Source organism: Oratosquilla oratoria, chromosome 7 (assembly GCF_046742065.1).
Source record: "Oratosquilla oratoria isolate Oo_2021 chromosome 7, ASM4674206v1, whole genome shotgun sequence".
Lineage (NCBI taxonomy): Eukaryota > Metazoa > Arthropoda > Malacostraca > Stomatopoda > Squillidae > Oratosquilla > Oratosquilla oratoria.
Genome location: NC_134783.1, coordinates 35,611,590 through 35,633,525, shown reverse-complemented (window position 1 = coordinate 35,633,525; position 21,936 = coordinate 35,611,590). Strand labels below are relative to the sequence as shown.

Below are 21,936 nucleotides of genomic sequence, written 5' to 3'. Positions count from 1 at the left end.
CCTCCCTTGTAAGTGGGAAAAAGCCTTGGTTTATGTATGTATGTATATATATATATACACACACACACACTAAGTCCAATACCACACTAAGTTCCACCACCATTCCTCCCCCTCGTTCATTCATAAGTGGCCTCACCCTGTGCCATGAACCCTCTTTTTACAAATATATAAAACATGTAATTCATTGTAATCAATATCACTTAAAAATGTACAAAGTGTACAAAATGTCATGAATAGATTGAGTGTTCCACTGTGTTTTACTATGCCTTTTAGCAGTAGCATTTCTGTGCTTAACTTTACACGTAAATCTGCAGTTTGCAAAGTAAAGAGCATCAATAAAATCATAAATACAAATGTCACTATTTTTTTAACCATATATATATATATATATATATACTGCCTTGTTTCCTGCCTACTGCCCAGATGAGAGACCCAGCAAGATACAGCATATCAAAAACAGCCCCCTCATCTACTCAAGAATTTACAGATTCTTCTCTGGGCAGAGGCAATACAGCAAGTCACAACCCCTTCACACCTGGGCCTGAGAGCTGAATCTAATTTAGCTCCACCACATAATTTTATAGTAACCTTCCACCCTCATCCATTTGGGAAGCACATCACCACCATCATCATCCAGTTGATCATCATTCAATTGATGTTGATGATCAATCATCATCACTTAAATAGTTTCCACACAAAGAGAAAGATATACACAAGATAGAATACAAGGAGCAGTAGCAAAATTGGTTCCCAGCCAGGCAGATAAGCTGTATGAACAGAGACCTGTCAACAGTAAAAGATTGAAGAGATTTTATAGCAATGTTTAGGTAACTGATGATTGTGGACAAATTTGACAGAGTAAATCTCTTGTTTTGGGGCAGGAGGATTTAATGAGTTTATGGTAACAAATTGGAAACAAGATTCTAAAGGACTTGAATTTTTTTCAATACAGATGCATAAACTCGTGGAATAATTTCGAAGGTGACATAGCCCAAGCTGGAACCATCCGTGAATATAAATCTGTGTGTAATAAAATTGGTGAATAAGGTGATATATCCCAAATTAGGACCATGGATGTATCTTAAACTAGATATGGCAGTTTGAGAGTAAGAGAAAGTATCCCAAAAGTGTTGCTATTTTTTTGTATGCTAATTTGGTAAATACACGCACATGCAAGACCCTTGATTCTTTATAAGAGGGTTACCAAGTCAAAGCACACACACATATCATAGTTCGATAACACCTATTCAACTATTATTTTCATCTCATAATCTCAAGGTAGGTTCACCCTGTCCTCCACCACACTGCTTGAATCAAAAGGTTCTTCCAAAGCAGGGCCTGACAGCCACGTTAGGTTTACTGTCTCTAACTTTACTGTGTACCTGTCTCTTCTCATCCTTTTGAAATGAATTATGTAGCAGATAAGAAGTTCCCCACAAGCAATGCCATCCCTTCACGATTGCACATTCTTCCTCTATTTAATTTTGTCTTTTATATTCCATCTCTTCTGTCCTTGACAGACATTTCACATATGTCTAAAGCCCCCTTTATTCTATCCATCAATCATATTTTCAATCTTACTCCTAAAGCTTACTTTATCCAGTTCTGCTTTCCATATGCTCTTTGCTAGTCTTCCCATGTTCATACTTTCCATATGCCCAGTGAGAGCAAACTCTGTGTTAGGTTTACCCATACTAGCCCTACAATAACTTTTATGGGGTATTTATTGTGTGTAGTAACTGGAGTGGATTTATGCCTTTGACTTTGGCTACCTCCCTCCCTTGATATATATATATATATATATCTGTATTTATCTAGTTGTATTATAGGGGAAGGAGAGCCATGCTTGTAGTGACCCGTCCTTGTATCTCACAACATCTAGTTTGTTCTTAAATTCTTGTATGGGGTTTGTGCACACACTATTGTTTCGTCCAGTTTGTTCCAGACATCCACCACTCTGTGTGGATTTTTTTTTTCCCCCAGATCTCTTCTATAACAATCCTTTTTGAGTTTCTTTTGATGTCTTCTTGTTTTTCTTGTCCCAATTTAATAAGTCTCATAGATATATTATATATATATGTATACATTCATGACAACAACTTGAAGCCCTGCATATAAAAGGGCAACACTGGTTTTGTGTAGTTTAGTTGCTGCACCATTTGCCAGGTGGCTAGATGTGGCATGACTTCTTTACCACAATTTGATATATTCTTTCATTTAACTTAGAAATAAAATAATTGGTAAGCAAAGTCCACATTCAGCTACAAGAAGGCCAAACTTAAATAAAATAAAATAAAATACAAATGTCACACCAGAAAAGGCTCTACTTCTCTTAAGTGATTACATAATTTTTAGTGACAGTATCAAAAATATTACATCAAAAGTTGGTGAAGTCTTACCAGCAGGGCTACCCCTTCCCTCCCTTGCACCCTCATGCCCGACATCCTCCCCACAACACTCCCAAAATCAAAATCACCCTTTCCTTTCAACTTAGTTTTACTTAATGCTAACACATCCATCTTCCTCTTAAATATACTGCCTATCTCTTCCCTTTTACTCTCATCTGTACCACAACCATGCACACTATGCAAGTCCTGCATATACCATACAACACATAATGGAAGACTGCATTATACACAATCATGCACGCAAACAACACAACATACACTCTATAAAGGATTTGTGGGAAAACCCAGTTTCGGCTGTGGAGACGGGACTGCTCGGACAGACAGTCTAGGGAACGACAACAACTCAAATCTTAGGGTTTTGGTTGGGTATCTCCTCCCAGACCCTCTTATGCCTTGACTTCTGGTAGGATAATTTTACAGACATAAAGATACCCAGTCCCATCACTCCATCTCACTTTGTTGCCTTTTATGACTCTCATGGGAAACAGGGTGGTAGAATACTTTCCTCCCCCTACCACAGGGGATAGGCTAAAAAGAAAAAGGATACTCATAGAAAATAGTAACAGGACAGTTAAGGGGGAACAGCAGGGCAGAAGGATAGTTGTAGTACAGAAGTAGCCTCATTCCTCTTGGAGTAGAGGCTACTCTAAAACAAAATAATGTGTGGCTCTAGTCAGTAGAGGTACCCCCAAAACAGTCCCTAAAGTATTGGCTACATGCTACTGTGGAATTAATACTGCACAATAACATGCAGTCGATAACCCAGTATAGGGAGCCAGTAATATTTTTGAATTATGACGACAGGATGACTAGAACAGGCAGTTATACCAATTCATTCACTAATGATGCCACAATCATGAAAAGAGCAACAAGTGAAGAGGATTTAAAAATAATATGGAGACAATGAAGTCTACAAGTGGAGTGATGTGTGGAAAATTAAATAGGGCATGGGAGAGTTGGGGAGAAAGAATAAAACATACAAAAGGCGAATAATGGAGTACTATAATGAATAAAAAAGAACCTAAACTGTTCTATAGATGTACAGTCAGCACCACCAAAATTGGCACATCATGCCCCCCGCCAATTCTGATGGAGAGGAAGAGACCACCTCATAAAACTGTGGTTCAAATATCTCTGGAAAATTGGCACACCAGAGGCATGTCCAGGCTAGCAACACTGATGACCCCGAGTAGATCAGCTACCACTAGCCTTTGTGGTGGACAGATGTGTTTTGCTCTTCTTTGCAAATCACATATTTTTTTTCTCCCTTGCCCCTTTGCACTACTGTGTTCATCACTGAGTAATGGGCTTAGAAAAGGACTTGAAGGGCCAGATGGCAAGTATTGCTGACCTGGTAAAGGAAGGAGTCTAACCAAGAAATTTTAAGCATCATTGGCATTCCACTGCATTCTGTGCAGAGGTGGACCAAGCGTTGCTGTGATGCTGGAAATGCCAACCCAGAGCTCCCAAGACAAAGGCCAGGAGGAGCTCATAAGACTATGCCCAAGACCTTGAAGGTCCTACAGCCCCAAATTGACAGGGAACCTTACATTTTTGCTAAAGAATTAAAACACAAGAACCCTCAACTGTTGGCCAATATGGCTCTGAGGACTGCAGCATTGCTTTCACTACAACCTTGGGTATAAGTACTGCACACTTCAAGAAAAATTTATTAATACAGCCAGGCAAAAGAAGAATTTAATTTGTTTTTGCCTGAAATACCTTTCCTGGGATCAGGGCAACAGGGTTCCCATTCTTTGTCAGGTTATTATTTTTTTCCCCCCAAAGACTTTTTTTTTTTAGGATTTTTCAGGATTCTTACACTTTTTCAGGACCTATGTACATAAATTCCTGGGTATTTTACACAGGCCAGCACTTGCAAAAATGATCAGAAAATGTCATTCAAGGGCAGTGGATCCAAAGACCATCTTTTCCATTATTAGAACCAATAGTTTTGATTGCCAATTGATTAAACAAATAAATAAATAAATAAGCAAATAAATAAAGGCATGAAATAATTTCATTTTGGTGGAAAAACATAATATTCATGACTTTTTCATTATTTTTGACAAATTTTTAATAATTTATGGAGTTTTCACTACTGGATTTTTACAATAAAGATTTCATGACTTTTTAGGTTTTTAAGGACCTGTACAAAACCTTAAGGAGGGAGGGAGGGGGTGAATGATAGTGGAGTATGTGGGGATGGAATGGGTGGGAGTGGATTTTATGCCATTGTGTTTTTTTTGCTACCTCCCTTGTAAGGGGGAAAAAGCCTTTGATATATGTATGTACAAACCCTGGATAAATGGAAGAAAGTGTTATGGTCTGATGAGGCCACCTTTACCATTACTGGCAACTACGGAGGGAAGATATGCAGTGATCAAGATCCCTCCTCCCCCAAGTACAGCAAAGGGACTGTCAAACACCCTGACTCAGTCATAGTCAGGGGTGCTTTTGGGTACCATAGTGTTGGAAAGCTAGTGGTCTTAACAAGGAATGTTACATTCAACAAATAGAGGTACCAGGATTCTTGGCAGACCATTTTCAGGACTGCTCCAACATCTGTCAAAGTGAAGTGTACCAACAGGATGGTGCACCTGCTTACACAGGAAAACTGATAACTGGTTGGCTGGATTTTGTGGAAACTGAATATATAAAGGATAGGCCAGGCAACAGTCCTGACCTTTCTCTAATAGAAAATTAAATCCAGTGTGCCAGAACTTGTTACCACCCTTCAAAATATCTGGGCTAACTTTTCTCCATCCATTTTCCAAAACCTTTCCCTCTCTGTTCCCCGTCACCTCAGGTCTTGCTTGAAGAATATGGGAGGGTACACCAAATACTAAAAGTTAGAGAGTACCTAATATGAAGTCTATTCTTGTTGTTTTGTGCATGAATATGTGATGGGTAAAAAATGATGTGCACCAATTCCAATGGTGCTGACTGTACACATGTTAAGTTGAAACATAGAGACAACAACCAAGCTAAAAGCTGAAGGGACAGTATATAAGGATGAAAAAATAACCAAGCAGATTTTATTTTTCCAGTCAATATTCACAAAAAATGAGGATTTCAAGGTAGAGAAATGAATGACTTGATGTGTATTACACAATATAAACATGGATGAGAAAGAAGAGAAGAAACTTCTTGAAAACTTACAAGTGAGAAAGGCCACTGGGCTACATGGGATCTCAAAATGAATACTAAACATCATGCCAAGAACAACTGGTGGACAAATTACATACATACATACATATACCAAGGCTTTTTCCCCCTTACAAGGGAGGTAGCCAAAAAGGAAAAGGCATAAAATCATTTCCACCCATTCCATCCCTGAATACACTCCACACCTCCAACTGATAATATGTACTTTGGAAGAAGGAAAGGTGCCACGGGGCTGAAAAATTGCAAATGTAGTACCAGTGAACAAGGAATTAAGAGACCTCTGAACAGAATGCAACAGAAAATTACACCAGCAACATACTAATCAAACATATAAAACCTACCACCTGTAATATAAAAAACCACATACACACTTTAATCACCAAATAAGCCCTTCAAGACAGACCACCAAGGTCAATACTCCACCAAAATCCCCCCAGACATAAGCCTCACAGATAAAAATCCTCCCACATCTGAAAAGAACCACACTGGTACACTTTCATTCAGGACAATCCAGCATAGAAAAAGTACCAACATAGTATAGGCCTGGCTAGATTCAAACTGCCCAAGATACAATCACATCGAAGACACAGAAAACCTCACACTACAATGCCCAACACTAACAACCCCTCAACAACAACACAATAAATCTTTCTCCAGTGATTGTGGACCCACCCAGAGGCTTTTGCTGGTTACCTGAAGGCCATGGGTCTCCTGCAAGAGAGACCAGGGGTAATGGATTGGTTGATTGACTACATACATACATACATATACCAAGGCTTTTTCCCCCTTACAAGGGAGGTAGCTAAAAAGAAAAGGGCATAAAATCATTCCCACCCATTCCATCCCTAAATACACTCCACTCCCCTCCACCCTCCCTCCCATCTTAGCACCTCCTGGATGACGGGTCATCCCTGCACCTTGTCCACTGCCCTGGGTCAGAGGCAGTGTCGCAAGGCACAGCACATCCACAGCAAGGCAGCTTCATTAAATCGGCGATCCCCCCTCTCTGTCCCCCCATGCATAAAAGGAGAAGACAGGGAGAAATCCCTTCAGGCTGTGTCAAATTAATGAAATCACAAAAGCAAAAGAGGAAGAGATTTGGGAGTCTTAATTAGGAATGATCCATCATCAGAAAAAAAAACAGAATAACAGGGGAGACATTCTTTATAAACTATTATTTTTGTGTTATTTCATTATATTGATGAGGATATAATAGAAAAAGATTAAATTCTGATGAGCCCACAAAAAACATATACCAAGGGTTTTTTTCCCACTTACAAGGGAGGTACCTGAATTCAAAAGCATAAATCCACTCCCACCCATTTCATCCCCACATACTCCATTTCCTTTCACCACCATTCCTTCATGTCTTGGTTCCTCATGCATGATGGGTCATCCCTGCATCTTGCCCACTGTCCTGGGTCAGAAGCAATGCAGCAAGACATATACACACATATATCAAGGGCCTTTTCCTTTTACAAGGGAGGTAGCCAAAGTCAAAAACTCAAAAGACATACAGTGAGACCTCTCATTAACGGACATTAATTAGCTGTGTTTGCGGTGTTTTGGAGTGGTTTTTGGGTGACATAGTGATTGCACGCACTAAACAACAGCACCAAAAACACCACAAACACAGCTAATTAACGTCCGTTAATGAGAGGTCTCACTGTAATTCCATTCCCACCTATTTCACCCTCAGTTACCACCCCTCCCTCCCTCTCATCTTGGCTCCTCCTCCTAACCCACTGCCCTGGGTTAGAACCAATACAGCAAGATATTGTATATCCTGAGCAAGGCTGCTTCATTTAGTCAGTGACCCCCATTCTCTGTCTCCTCATGCAGTAACATTGAAGACAGGGGGAAATCTCTTCAGGCTGCATAAAAATATCATTCACACATAACCGCTCTCTAAACCCCATCCCCCACCCACTCCCTTCCATGCATCACAGTATCATCCATACACAGTCATTCTCCACTCACCCATATCTTCTACCATCTCCTTTCCTTCCTCAACAGACACACCTTTTCTCAATGCCCCTTTTATCACATCCATCCATCTCATCCATGATAGTCACCTCATGTTCACTCCATCCACCTCTGCCTCCCACACTTCTTTTACTAATATTTCTTCATTTATTCTTTCCATGTGTCCAAACCATCCCATAGTATTAGCAATAACAATAATAATAATAATACATACACCAAGGCTTTTTCCCCCTTACAAGGGGGGTAGCCAAAAAGAAAAAGGCATAAAATCATTCCCACCCATTCCATCCCTGAATACACTCCACACCCCTCCACCCTCCCTCTTCTCTTAGCACCTCCTGAATGACGTTAATAATAATAATAATAATAAAATAAAAAATAGCTTCCCACACAGAGTACTGGATACCTGGAATAAATTAGATAAAGAAACAGTATGTGCAAACACTAGTCCAGATTTTAAGAAAAAACTTGATGCTGAAGATACAAAGACAGGTCACCACAAGCATAGCTCCCTTCCCATATAATACAACTAGCTAAGTACATATACCAAGGGTTTTTCCCCTTTACAAGGAGGGTGGCCAAAGTCAAAAGGCATAATTCTACTTCCACCCATTTCATTCCCACCCACTCCACTCCCATTCACTACCCCTCCTTCCCTCCCTTTTATCTTGGCTCCTTCTGGATGACTATTCATCCCTGCATCTCGCACATTGCCCTGGGTCAGAGGCAATGCAGCAAGATACAGCACATCCATAGCAAGGCTGCTTCATTTAGTTGGTAAACCCCTCCCCTCCATCCCCTCATGCAGAAAAAGAATAGCTAGAATAATTTCTTAGCGCTTTGTCAAAATATCATTCACACACAACCACTCTCTTCTGCCCCCATCCCCCACCCACTCCCTTCCATGCATCACAGCATCATCCATACACAACCATTCTCCACTCAACCATATCTTCTGTCTTTTCCCTTCCTTCCTCAACAGATATCCCCCTCTTTCTCAATGCCCCTTTTACCCTACCCATCCAATCCTTGGTTGTCCCCTCCTATTTGCTCCATCCACCTCTTGCCTTCCACACTTCTTTTATTAATCTTTCTTTACTCATTCTTTCCATGTGTTCAAACCATCCTAATACTCTTTCATCAACCCTATTTCCCAACTCCTTTTCCACCCCTGCTCTACTCCTCAACTAATAAAATAAATATCGAATATCAGAATATACAATATAATGGAAATTGAAAATAGCTCAAAAAAGACAAATGTTGAATTATTCAATGGTATGTGTGACATTACAAAAGCAATAGATAAAAAATATCTGGCAGTGTTGATGAGGTGTGTGTCACCTGACACACACATCAAGAAAAGTGTGGGGAAGACATAAGTGTGATGAATAACAAATTTGCTTTTACACTAAATGGATGAAGATAATAGGAAAAAATCATATAATAATCCAATCTAGATTGGAATATCCAGTTGTGGTATGATCCCCATACTAAGAGAATGATATTAGCAAGATTAAGAGAACACAAAGAACAGCAACTACAATGATTTCCATCTAATAAATCATATGAGTAATGTATAGTTCACCTTTACAAGGAAAAAGGGACAAATGTGACTGTAGTAGCTTCAGTGGGATCAGTTTGTTGAGTGTAGTTAGGAAGACATATGGGAGGGTCTTATTTGAGTGAATTAGGAGAGGAACAGAGCAAGTAAATGGTGAGGAGCAGCGTGGGTTTAGGAAAGGTAAGGGTTTCATGGATCACATTTTGAAGTAAGGCAAATATGTGAGAAAGCTTTAGCAAAAGGTAAGGATGTTTTATGGGCTTTTATGGATTTGGAAAAGGCTTATGACAGGTAGACAGAATGGCACTGTGGGAGGTTTTGGAGATTTATAGGATTGGGGGAAAACTGTTAAGAGTAGTCAAGAGGGCATTGGGCAAGGTGCAGGGATGACCCATCATCCAGGAGATGCTAAGATAAGAGGGAGGGTGGAGGTGTGTGGAGTGTTTTCAGGGATGGAATGGGTGGGAATGATTTTATGCCTTTTCCTTTTTGGCTACCTCCCTTGTAAGGAGAAAAAGCTTTGGTATATGTATGTAGTAGAGCCTGTGTTAGGATTGGAAATAGAGAGAGAAAATGGTTTGAGGTAAAGGTGGGACTGCAACAGGGATGTATCATGTTGCCAAGGCTGTTCAATTTGTACATGGATGAGGTAGTGTTGGAGGTAAAGGCAAGGGTAAAAGGCAGGGGACTGGAGATGGTTAAAGAAAATGGAGAAAGATGAGAGAGGGGCCAGTTGTTGCTTGATGATGACACTGTACTAGTGGCAAGGCAAGAGGAGGAATTAAAGAAGTTAGTGACAGAGCTTGGGAAGGTGTGTGAAAAAAAGAAGTTGAAGATAAATGCAGGTAAAAGTAAGGTGACGAGATGTACATGGGGAGAGGATGGCAGCAAATTGGAAGTGCATATTAAGGGAGAAAGGGTGGAGGAAGTGTATAGTTTTAGATAGTGGTGAATGTGGTGGGAAAGGGAGTGGAGGTGGTGGTAGAATGTAGATTGAGAGAGGCAAGAAAATGCCTTGGGGGATTAAAAAGTGTAAATAGAAATGGACATTTGGGAATGGATGGAAAGAGGATACTGTATTTACCTAGTTGTATTATAAGGGAAGGGGAGCTATGCACATAGTGACCCGTCTTTGTATCTTGCAACATCTAGTTTGTTCTTAAATTCTTGTATGGTGTTTGCACACACTATTGTTTCATCCAATTTATTCCAGATATCCACCACTCTGTGTGTATTTTTTTTTTTTCCAGATTTCTTCTATAACTATCCTTTTTGAGTTTTTCATGTCCCCTTGTTTTTCTTCTATCCCACTTTAATAAGTCTTCTCTGTCAAGGATTTCCATTCCTTTCATGATTCTGTAAATGGTCAATAGACTGCCTCTTTCTCTTCTTTGTTCCAGGGTTGGTTGTTCCAGTTTAGACAATCTTTGCTTGTATGTCAATTCTGAAAGTGTTGGGGCCATCTTTGTTGTTGTTCTTTGGATTCTTTCTATTTTCCTAATATTCATTTTTGTACTGGGTGCCCACAGTGTTGCAGCATATTCCAATCTTGGTCTTATCAGTGTGACTAGTATTTTTTTTACCATTACTTTGTCCAAGTAATTAAAAGCCACCTTACTGATCTTAGTAAATTGTAGGTTTCTCTGACTATTTTGTTTATCTGATTGTCTGGGGACATGTCTTTGGTGATAATTACTCCTAGGTCCTTTTTGGAACCAACTTTTTTACTTCCTTTGCACTGATTTTATACTGTCCTGATATTCTTTTTTTTTACTTCTTCCAAATTACATTATACTACATTTCTTAATATCGAAGTTTACTTCCCACTATTGACTCCATTCCCAGACCTTGTTCAGGTCTCTCTGTAGTGATTCACAATCTTTTTCCACATTTACTTTCTTTAGTAGTTTTGAGTCATCTGCAAAGAAATTCATGTATCATTCTACACCTTCATCCATGTCATTTACAGCTAATACTGAACCCTGTGGGACTCCCCTTATCATTTCTTCCCAAGTAGAGATTTTATCTCTGAGCACCACTTTTATTTTTCTCCCATGCAGGAAATCCTCCATCCATTTCAATAATTTTCCATGTATACTTAGTATAAAGTAAGTATACATGGAAAATTATTGAAATGGATGGAGGATTTTTACTGGAGAAGAGCTGGGAGTTTAATATAAATCACTGGCATATGTTTGTAGACTTCAAACATATGACAGTGTACACAGATCATCCATGTGGAAAATCCTCAGAGAATTTGGAGTACCAATCAAAATTGTAAACTTAGTGAAGGCAACGTATGATGGCACAGAAGAACAGGTGAGGGTTGGCAACAAGAAGACGAAAAGTTTTGAAATAAAAGTTTTGAAATAAAGTGATTTGAGACGGGTGCATTCTATCCCCACTACTGTTCAACCTACTACTAGAAAGAGTAGTAAGAGCAGTGGAGAGGGATAATGTTGGAATAGAGTTCGAGTCTGGGAGAGTGAATATGTTGGCGTATGCTGACGACATCGACTTAATAGATGGGACTATAGATGGAATAAAAGACATGTTTGGAGATTTCCAAGAGACTGCGAACAGAGTAGGACTGCTGGTGAATACTAAGAAGACACAGTTAATACATCTAACCAAAAACAATAACAGAGAAGAACATATTGACATCAATGGTGTGAGATATGAAGTACAGGGATCCCTCAAATAATGCAGATTCGAATAACACGGATTCAATCATACGCGGATTTTATTTCAAAACCATCTCAAATGTAGAGAACAGTTTTAAAATTCGCGCCAAGTCGGGCACGCATACGCACACACGCGGCAGCATCGCAAACAATTTTACCGCCCTAACCTGTTTCTTTGTAACCTGTGTAATGTTTCTTTCATTTGGAACAACTAATAAGTCTGATAATGACTGCGCTTGTCGTGTCTTAATTTCTCTTATGAGGTTCTTGTTACTGGCGGTGGTGGTTTGGGAGATAAAAAAGACATATACACGCTTACACATATGTAGACATGCACACGTAGACACGTGTTAGACAACCAGTGTATGTTGTGAATGCGCGTGCGTGTACACACAAATACGAACACAGACACACGCACGTACATGCTTACTTGTACATGTTAACACAGATGCATACACGCACGCACGCATGCACACACACACACACACGCCACGCACACATACACACATATACATATGCCACACACACACACAATGTGTATACGCCACATACACACACATGTATATATGCCACATACACATATAAGCCACATACACATGTATATACGCACAAACACATACATACGCCACATACATACACCACATACACGCGCGCACACGCACACACACACGTACACATACACATACATACGGTTCTCGGTATTTAATATGGAAAGTCAGCATACGCGGTAATTTCAGGAGCCTAACCCCCGCGTTATTTGAGGGACTCCTGTATGCAGAAACTTTAAGTATCTTGGATCAATTGTAACAGACGAAAACCTGATGGACACTGAAAAATCAAGAATTGCATCAGCCAACCGATGTTATTACAGCCTCCAAAATACACTGGGAATAAGGAGCATATCAACAAAGACCAAACTAAGAATATATGATACAATAATAAAACCCATTCTATTATATGGATGCGAAGCCTGTAGCCTGACTAAGAAAATGGAAAAAAGTTTTTGTATTTGAGAATAGTGTACTAAGTAAAATTTTGGGCCCAGTATTCGATGAACTAGACCAAGAATGGAGAAGGCGGCATAATGAAGAGCTAAGGGAAACATCAGGCCACATAAATATCATGAATATCATAAAGTCAAGGCGACTGCAGTATGCCGGCCACATTGCAAGAATGGAACAAGAAAGAATACCAATGAAAGTGATGACGGATGGGATGGTAGGAGGAAGACGTTTCCCAGGAAGACCACGCAGAAGATGGATGGACAACTTGAGGGAGGACCTGGAAAGGGCTGGAGCAGATGTCCGGGATTGGATGACAGTGGCACAGGACCGTAGAGTCTGGAGGCATTTGGTGCTAGCGGCGAGGGGTCAGCAAGTGGCCCGACCACCACCGGAGTGAGTGAGTGAGGATAGAGGATTTCCTGCATGGGAGAAAAATACTTCCTGTTGTTTCGAGTTTTTCTTAATAGTTTTTTGTGTGGTACTTTATCAAATGCCTTTTGTAAGTCCAGGAATGCACAGTCTGCCCATCTGTCCCTTTCTTGCAATATATCTATTAACCTTGAATAGAAACAGATCAAATTTGTGGCATATGATCTTCCCTGTCTAAAACCAAATTGTTTCGGATTTAGTATATTGTTCTCCAGATGTTTAGTCCATCTACTTTTGACGACTTTTTCACAAATTTTAGCTATTGTACTTGTAAGGGAGACCAATCTATAATTTGTTGTGTTTTCCTTGTCTTCCACTTTATATATTGGCATTTTTCCAGTCTTGCGGTACCTATCCTCCTTTGAGTGAGCCATGTGATTTTCTGACATCAAGGTTCATTATTTGGTCCTTTATTTCTTTCTGTGTCACAATTATTTCTCTTGATAGGATCTTCCTCCTCTTCCTTCATCCCAATGGATTATGTTTTCTTTCGTGAATACAGATTTGAAATGTTTGTTCATAATTTCAGCCATTTCTGTATCCTCTGTACATTTTATGTTCCCTTGACATAGTTTTACTATTTCCTGTTTATTTTTTAGTTTACCATTTACATATCAATAGAATAATTTAGGCTGATTTTTACATTTGTCTATCATGTCTTTTTCATATATATTTTTTTCCTGCATATTTCTGCATATGTATTTCCTTGTTTGATATATATCTGCCACTTTCCAGTTTTTTTTTCCTTCTTTTCCAAGCCTCGTCTCTCATCATTTGCCACACTACATTTTTTGTTATACCAACACTTTAATGTACACTGTATGGGGCAGAAACATAAGAGAGGAGGAGAGAATTTAAATGTATTTGAGATGAAATGTCTGAAGTATGGTAGGGGTGACTAAGCTGGATAGAGCAAGAAACGAGGTGAGGAGGAGAATTGGGGTGGAAAAGGAGTTGGGAGACAGGGTTGATGAAAGAGTATTGGGATGGTTTGAACACATGGAAAGAATGAGTAAAGAAAGATTAGTAAAAGAAGTGTGGAAGGCAAAGGTGGATGGAGTGAATATGAAGAGGTGACCATGGATGAGATTGATGGAGTGAATATGAAGAGGTGACCATGGATGAGATGGATGGATTGGGTAAAACGGATGTCTGTTGAGGAAGGAAGGGAGAAGACAGAAGATAAGGGTGAGTGGAGAATGGTTGTGTATGGATGATCCTGTGATGCATAGAAGGGAGTGGGAGTGAATGATGAACGTTTTGACGCAGCCCAAAGGGATTTCTCTGTCTTCTCTTTTTCTGCATGAGGGAACAGGTGGGGGGGTTGCTGATCAAATGAAGCAGACTTGCTGTGGATGTGTTGTCTTGCTGCATTGCTTCTGACCCAGGGCAATGGGTGAGATGCAGGGATGACCTGTCATCCTGGAGGAGCCAAGAAAAGAGGGAGGGAGGGGTGATGAATGAGTGATGTGTATGGGGATGAAATGGGTGGGAGTGGATTTATGCCTTTTAACTTTGGCTACCTTCCTTGCAAGGGGGAAAAAATCCTTGATATACAGATAGATAGAAGTCATATTAGGAAAGACTAAATGCACTAGGCCTGCCATCATTAAAGGAATGAAGAAAAAGAGAGTTTAATTGCTGTGCTGTGATCATTGAAAGGGATGGACAAAACAAATCTCTTGATTTGATATAAGTGGGCTGTGGATGTGCTGCACTACTTCTGATCTGGGCAGTGGGCAGGGGACAGGGATGACCCTTCATCCACAAGGAGCTAAGATGAGAGGGAAACAAAGGGTGGTGGGTGGGGGTAGGTGGGTAGCCTTGGCTGTCTACCTCTGGAGCTGCAGCGTCTACGTTGTGGGACCACCCCCCAACCCCAAGAGTTGGGGGCCAAACAGCAGCAACCACCCCTGGCCATCAGCTCTACGCAGGTGGCACCGATCCCCAAGAGGAGCTATGCCTGCCTTGGGGAGTACCACAATCCTTTTTCCCAACATGCATACATACATACATATCCCAAGGCTTTTTCCCCCTTTCAAGGGAGGTAGCCAAAAAGGGAAAGGCATAAAAACACTCCCACCCATTTCATCCCTAAATACACTCCACACCCCTCCCACCCTCCCTCTCATCTGAGCACCTCCTGGATAACATGCAATGTTACGTTTTTTCTGCACCAAGGGGTGATTTTCCGGCGATCACCCCTCTTCTTCTACTTTTAGCCAGAGATGTAGAGAGCAATCCTGGGCCCACCACAAAATACACATGCCCAACATGCTCTAAACCCATTACTTCGAGCAGACAGACAAAGGGCTCAGTTCAGTGCAATATGTGCAAAAACTGGGCCCACCTCACTTGTACAACACTTGCTGACACAAACCAATACACAAACACTTGGACATGTTCTACCTGCCCTCCAGTAACCCCACTCCCACCTCCCCAACCACAGCCAGCACCCTTACCCACTCCCAATTTCCCTTTGCCCTTACCCCCGATCAGTACTCCCCTTCCTTTGTCCCCGATCTCTCCTTTCCCCCCCTCTAACCCAGATCCTACACCTTCCCCATTACCACCCCAACCTCAACCCCAAACGGCAACATACAACACATACAAAACACACATCAACATATTACAACACAACATTGACGGTATTAACACGAAAAAACATGAACTTGAACACTTTCTTAAACAACACAACATACACATTGCGATTATACAAGAAACAAAACTAAGACACTCACACAAAACACCATCATTTCATAATTACACCACCATCAGACAAGACCGGACCGACGGCAATGGCGGTGGACTCATCACCCTGATCCATCACTCCATCTGTTTTGTGGACACAAGTGCCACAACCAAAATTCTCCTCCCTACCACAGATAACACAACAGAAATCCAATCCATTCGAATCCGCACAGGCAACAAATCAACACTGACCATAGTTAACATGTACATTCCCCCCCAATCATCCCCAACAGTTCCAAACACCTTCAGGCCTCAATTTAGCCAACTAGCCTCAATCCCCAACCTGATCATGGGTGGTGACTTCAACGCCAAGTCGTCTGCCTGGTATGTTGACAACCCTGACACGGACAGAGGGCTTGACATACAGACTCAGTTTGACTCATTGACTATCATGAACAACACACATAATCATACACATATCCCACACCAAGCCCTCTACACTCCCTCCTCTCCTGATATCACCTTCTGCTCCCCTTGCCTAACCCCAACAACATCATGGAGTGTGGTCGGAACCCTTGGTTCTGACCACCTTCCAATCATCATCACCACCAAAACAAGATGCACCCCAGTTGGCCACAGACACACATACACCAATTACAAGAGAGCTAACTGGGAAGCTTTTACTGAAGAGACAGAACAACATTTTGAAACACTTAACAGTACACCAATCACAAACATAAACAATGCTGTGCACACTTTTAATACAAGCATACAAAATGCAGACAAGAGATACATCCCTAGAGGCAACAGAAAATCACACAACCCCAACTTCACACCAGAAATCCAAGACCTCATCAGACAACGTGACACACTTAAACACGATACCCCCACACCTATCCCTCAAAACATAGCAGACCAAATACAAACACTTAACACTGTGATTGCTAATCAAATACACGAACAAAAAACACAAAACTGGCAAAACTTTATCAATACACTTGATCACAAAACAAACACCAGCAAATTGTACAAAACACTCAACAGCATTATACTATCCAACAGTAACACTACAAGCTCTCACGCAGCAATAATCACAACAACAGATAATCTACCCTCAAACAGACAACAAGCAAACTCACTCATACGTCATTTTGCACAGATAAGCCATCTCACTTCTCACCCTGACGACCGACGCACCATTCGACATAAGAAAGACTTCCCCAACGACTCAGACTATACACCCTTCATAGACAGTCAGACAAAACTCATAATACATATTTTCAAGCACTCATCTGCCTGTGGCCCTGATAACATAAGCAACATCCACCTAAATCACATTGGACCACAAGGTATACACGCACTCACAAACATTGCAAACTACAGCTATTCACACAACACTATACCCGACATCTGGAAGCATGGTAAAATAATCACCATTCCAAAACCGAACAAAGACCCAACAATCCCAACATCGCACCGCCCAATCACACTTCTCTGCACCCCCTCTAAAATCATTGCACGCCTAATACTTAAACTTGTCACACCATATATTCCCCTTGCTGACTCACAACACGGTTTTAGGCCACTACACTCCACAAACACTCTTCTGATAAACCTCACACAAAGAATTTTAGATGGCATCAATTCAGATAGGCCCCACCACAGAACACTTCTCATAACATTAGACATTAGTAAAGCTTTTGATGCTATCCCCCGCCACAACCTAACAAATAAAATATATAACACAGACATGCACAATAACACCAAAAGATGGCTGGCCAATTATCTGGCAGGTAGGAATGCTTACGTGTCATATAATGGCCAATCATCGCACATCAGAAACGTTAAGAATGGAGTACCACAGGGCTCAGTTCTATCCCCCACACTATTTAATCTATACATGCATGACTTACCCACACCAGACACCTCAGAAATACAAATCTCTTCCTACGCAGATGACATAACAATCACATGCACACATCGTAACACAGACAAAGCTGCAGAAATAATCCAGCCATACCTTGATACACTCAACACATGGTTCATCACAGACTCAAAATAGCTCCAACCAAATCTACAGCAACACTTCTCACCAACTGGACAATAGAACACAAATACATACTTCATCTCTACATCAACAACACTCTAATACCACACACAAACACACCGAAAATTCTTGGTGTAACATACGATACATTCATGTCTTTCAAACAACACATCACAAACATAAAAAACAAATGCACACCCAGACTTAACGCACTTAAGTCAATCACTGGAACGACATTTGGACAAAACAAAGAAACTAATATAACAATATACAAACAATGCATACGCTCAGTGATGAATTATGTGAGTCCTGCTTGGGCTCCTAATCTCAGTGAGACATACCACAACACCCTTCAAATCATACAAAACAAAGCCCTAAAAACAATTACAGGCTGCACAAATACAACACCTACAGACCATTTACACCATGAAACAAAAGTCCTCAAAGTCAAGGACCACCTCGACATGAGAGGCACACAAACACTTGCCGCAGCCACCACAAACACATCACACCCGCTACACTACATAGCAGAACACCCACACACACCAAGAAACATTAAAACAACACCCAAAGACCTTTATTACGCACAAATACTCTCTTCTCTTCCTCCACAACCTCCAAATACCAGCCTCCGGAAACATATTCATAATCATATCACTCACTGCTCCATTAACACACTGAAAGACAACACACTGCTGCATGCCAGACCCCCTGATATCCACCCTTCTGAATCCTCTCTCCCATGAAAGGACAGAGTCCACCTGGCCAGACTGCGGTGTGGCCACCACCCAGCACTTCTAAGCTACCAGAAGAGGCTGGATGACCGCATTGTGAACAGCCACCCAGGATGTAACACTTCACCCCATACCATACAACACATAATGGAAGACTGCATTATACACAATCATGCACGCAAACAACACAACATACACTCTATAAAGGATTTGTGGGAAAACCCAGTTTCGGCTGTGGCATTCCTTGGGGAGACGGGACAGCTCGGACAGACAGTCTAGGGAACGACAACAACAACAACAACCTCCCCTATAAGGGGGAAAAAGCCTATTAGTATGTGGACAGAAACTCAAGACAACAATTAATAAGACAGGATCCCACAAGTATAGCTCCTTTAATGTATATTATAATTAGGTAAATACAATAGACAGCCAATTCTATATTTCAACAACTCCCAGCAAAAATCAAACGATCACAGGAATTACTCCCAAGAGTAAAATTGGTACCAACACAGAATTGGCCTAGCAACGGACCCTTGATACAAATGCCATACAGAAGGCACAATGCACCTTATGTCCTGTGTTTCTTCCAGTCAGCAACACAAATTCTCTTCATTAAGTAACCTATGGGTTGAACCAGTGGCCGTGGCCTTCCTTTCTTTCTATATTAACTGATTCATCAGTTTAAAATAAAACTGTGTGAGCAAACCTTTATTAACTTGACCAGATGGTGCTGAATTGTATTATATGAATGTCTAAAGGATACTGTACTCACAGCACTAATAATCATGACCAGGATTTATGGCACTGTCTCCTAAAATAAAAAGACAAGAGCTTCAATAACTTGACACAAAACTTTCAATAATCACTACTTCCCCTCAGCTCACTTCGTATTTTTTTCAAGTGATCTTATATTGAAAAAACGCTTACTTGTGCACGCACTTTTCTGGTACAGCAACAGCTTTGGATGTCTTGGGTGATGTTGCTTGAGAAGTGGAGGCACTGGATACTTGAATCTTCTTTGCATTTCGTATTTTCCCATCAGGAACTCCAACCACAATCTGTGTGTTCTGTTTTTTATTTGAACTTGAAAGAAAGAAAGATGTCATAAGGTTGACACACGTCTACAAAGATATGAAGCTTAATGCATTCTGAATAAATTTTGACTAGTATTGCAAAACTATTTTATGGGTATCAAATATTCCCCAGCGGAAGATTTAAACTTAGTGCTGGGGTTTAGAAAAGTATATGACAGAAGTAAATTGAAAGTAAATACAAGTAAAATCAAGGTGATGAGATGTACAAAAGGACAGATGTTGTGGCAGATGTTGGAGGCAAGTCTTAAAGGAGAGAGATTAGACAAAGTGAATAATTCTAAGTATCTACGGTCACATGTAACAGGGAATGGAGGTATTGGGATGGAATCGAGCGTACTGTACTACCCCATTTTCTTTAACCATTGCCAATCCCCAAGCCATTACCATTGTGTTTACCTCTTGCACCACCCGATCAATGTATAAATTGAACAGCCAAGGCGACATAACACATCCCTGGTGAAGTCCTGCCTTTACCTCAAGCCACTCACTTTCTCCATTGATAGATTATTATTATTCAGAAGGTGCAGGGATGACCCATCATCCAGGAGGTGCTAAGATAAGAGGGAGGGTGGAGGGGAGTGGAGTGTATTTAGGGATGGAATGGGTGGGAATGGTTTTATGCCTTTTTCTTTTTGGCTACCTCCCTTGTAAGGGGGAAAAAGCCTTGGTATATATATATGTATGTATTATTATTATTATTTCATTTCATGTACTAAAACAGTAGAGTTAACCAGCTTGAGCTGTCAGGCACTGCTGTGGATGTGCTGCATCTTCCTGGACTGCTTCTAACCTAAGCAGCAGGAATGGCTCTTTATCCACAAAGGTGAAAACTAATGGGTGTGGGATGGATGAAATGTTGAATGCATGCCTTGGCTGGTCACCTCTCTTATAAGGGGAAAAGGCCTTCTGGTATGTATGTTTGTATATGTTATTAAAGTTAGTGCAACTTACCTTGTATTAACTGTAGATGTTAAAGGTGTACTTGATTCAGATACCACTGTTTTAAATGAAGAAGCCAGCATCCTTGTGGTGACTATGGAAGGTGTAACTTCACTAGGATCAACTGTCTCTAGCAGCTCTGGACTTAGTGGATCATCTTCAGTTAATAAACAACTGAAGGATTCTTTTGGTTGTGGAGAACAATGGCCTAAATCTATGCCTGTGGAAAATCAAATTATATCTTATTAGCAATGAATCCATGGCAAAAAGTACATCTAAAATTGAACAATCAATTAAAAATTACAGCTACACAACCATTACTTTGGATCTAATACAAGATATCCAATTCTTTATTGTACACAATGACCCCCCAGATTAGCCCAAAGACTTCTCAGAAAAGAAATATCATACTTCTTTCTACATTTTATGAATGTTAGTACATATATAAGTACATACATCAAAATCTCTCTACTCTTTATATGGGGGGGGGTGGCCAAGACAAAGCACACAACCACCCTTCACCCATCCCACACCTACCCAAAAAGCCATTAATTGTCCTTCCATCATATCTCCTAATGGATGAAGGGTTATACCAGTCCTCTGCAACAATACTTGAGAGGTGAAGTTGGTTTACCTCAACTTTATTACATTGTGACACTGCCCATCCACTTGGGAAATATACATACATATACCAAGGACTTTTTCCCCCTTACAAGGGAGGTAGCCAAAGTCAAAGGTATAAATCCATTCCCACTCATTTCATCCCCACATACATCACTCCCATTCACCACCCCTCCCTCTCTCTTTTCTTGGCTCATCCTGGATGATGGGACTTCCCTGCATCTTGCCCACTGCCCTGGGTCAGAAGCAATGTAGTAAGATGCAGCACATTCCTTGACAGACATTCTCCTCTTTCCTAATCCCCTTTTTACCCCATCCATCCATCTCATCCTTGTTTGGCCCCTCATGTTCACTCTCTCCACCTCTGTCTTCCACACTTCTTTTATTAATCTTTCTTTAGTCATTCTTTCCATGTGTCCAAACCATCCCAATACTCTTTCATCAACCCTATCTCTCAACTCCCTTTTCACCTTTCCTCTCCCCCTCACCTCCTCATTTCTCACTCTATCCAGCCTAGTAAACCCTACCATACTTCGCAGGCATTTCACCTCAAAAACATTTAAACTCTTC

General features: G+C 40.8%; 1 protein-coding gene across 7 annotated transcripts in view; it reads right to left on the bottom strand.

The window, feature by feature from the left end:
• Hsf (Heat shock factor) overlaps nt 1-21,936 on the bottom strand; it is a 77,842-nt gene that overhangs the window by 14,433 nt on the left and 41,473 nt on the right. For 6 of the 7 annotated variants that reach the window (XM_076187964.1, XM_076187966.1, XM_076187967.1 and 3 more), the window contains 2 exons: nt 20,758-20,965; nt 19,640-19,795 (listed from right to left, as the gene is read on the bottom strand). In XM_076187964.1, coding sequence (XP_076044079.1) covers nt 19,640-19,795; nt 20,758-20,965 — 364 coding nt within the window. The remainder of the gene's footprint in view (nt 1-19,639; nt 19,796-20,757; nt 20,966-21,936) is intronic. The other variant, XM_076187965.1, reaches the window with a different exon arrangement.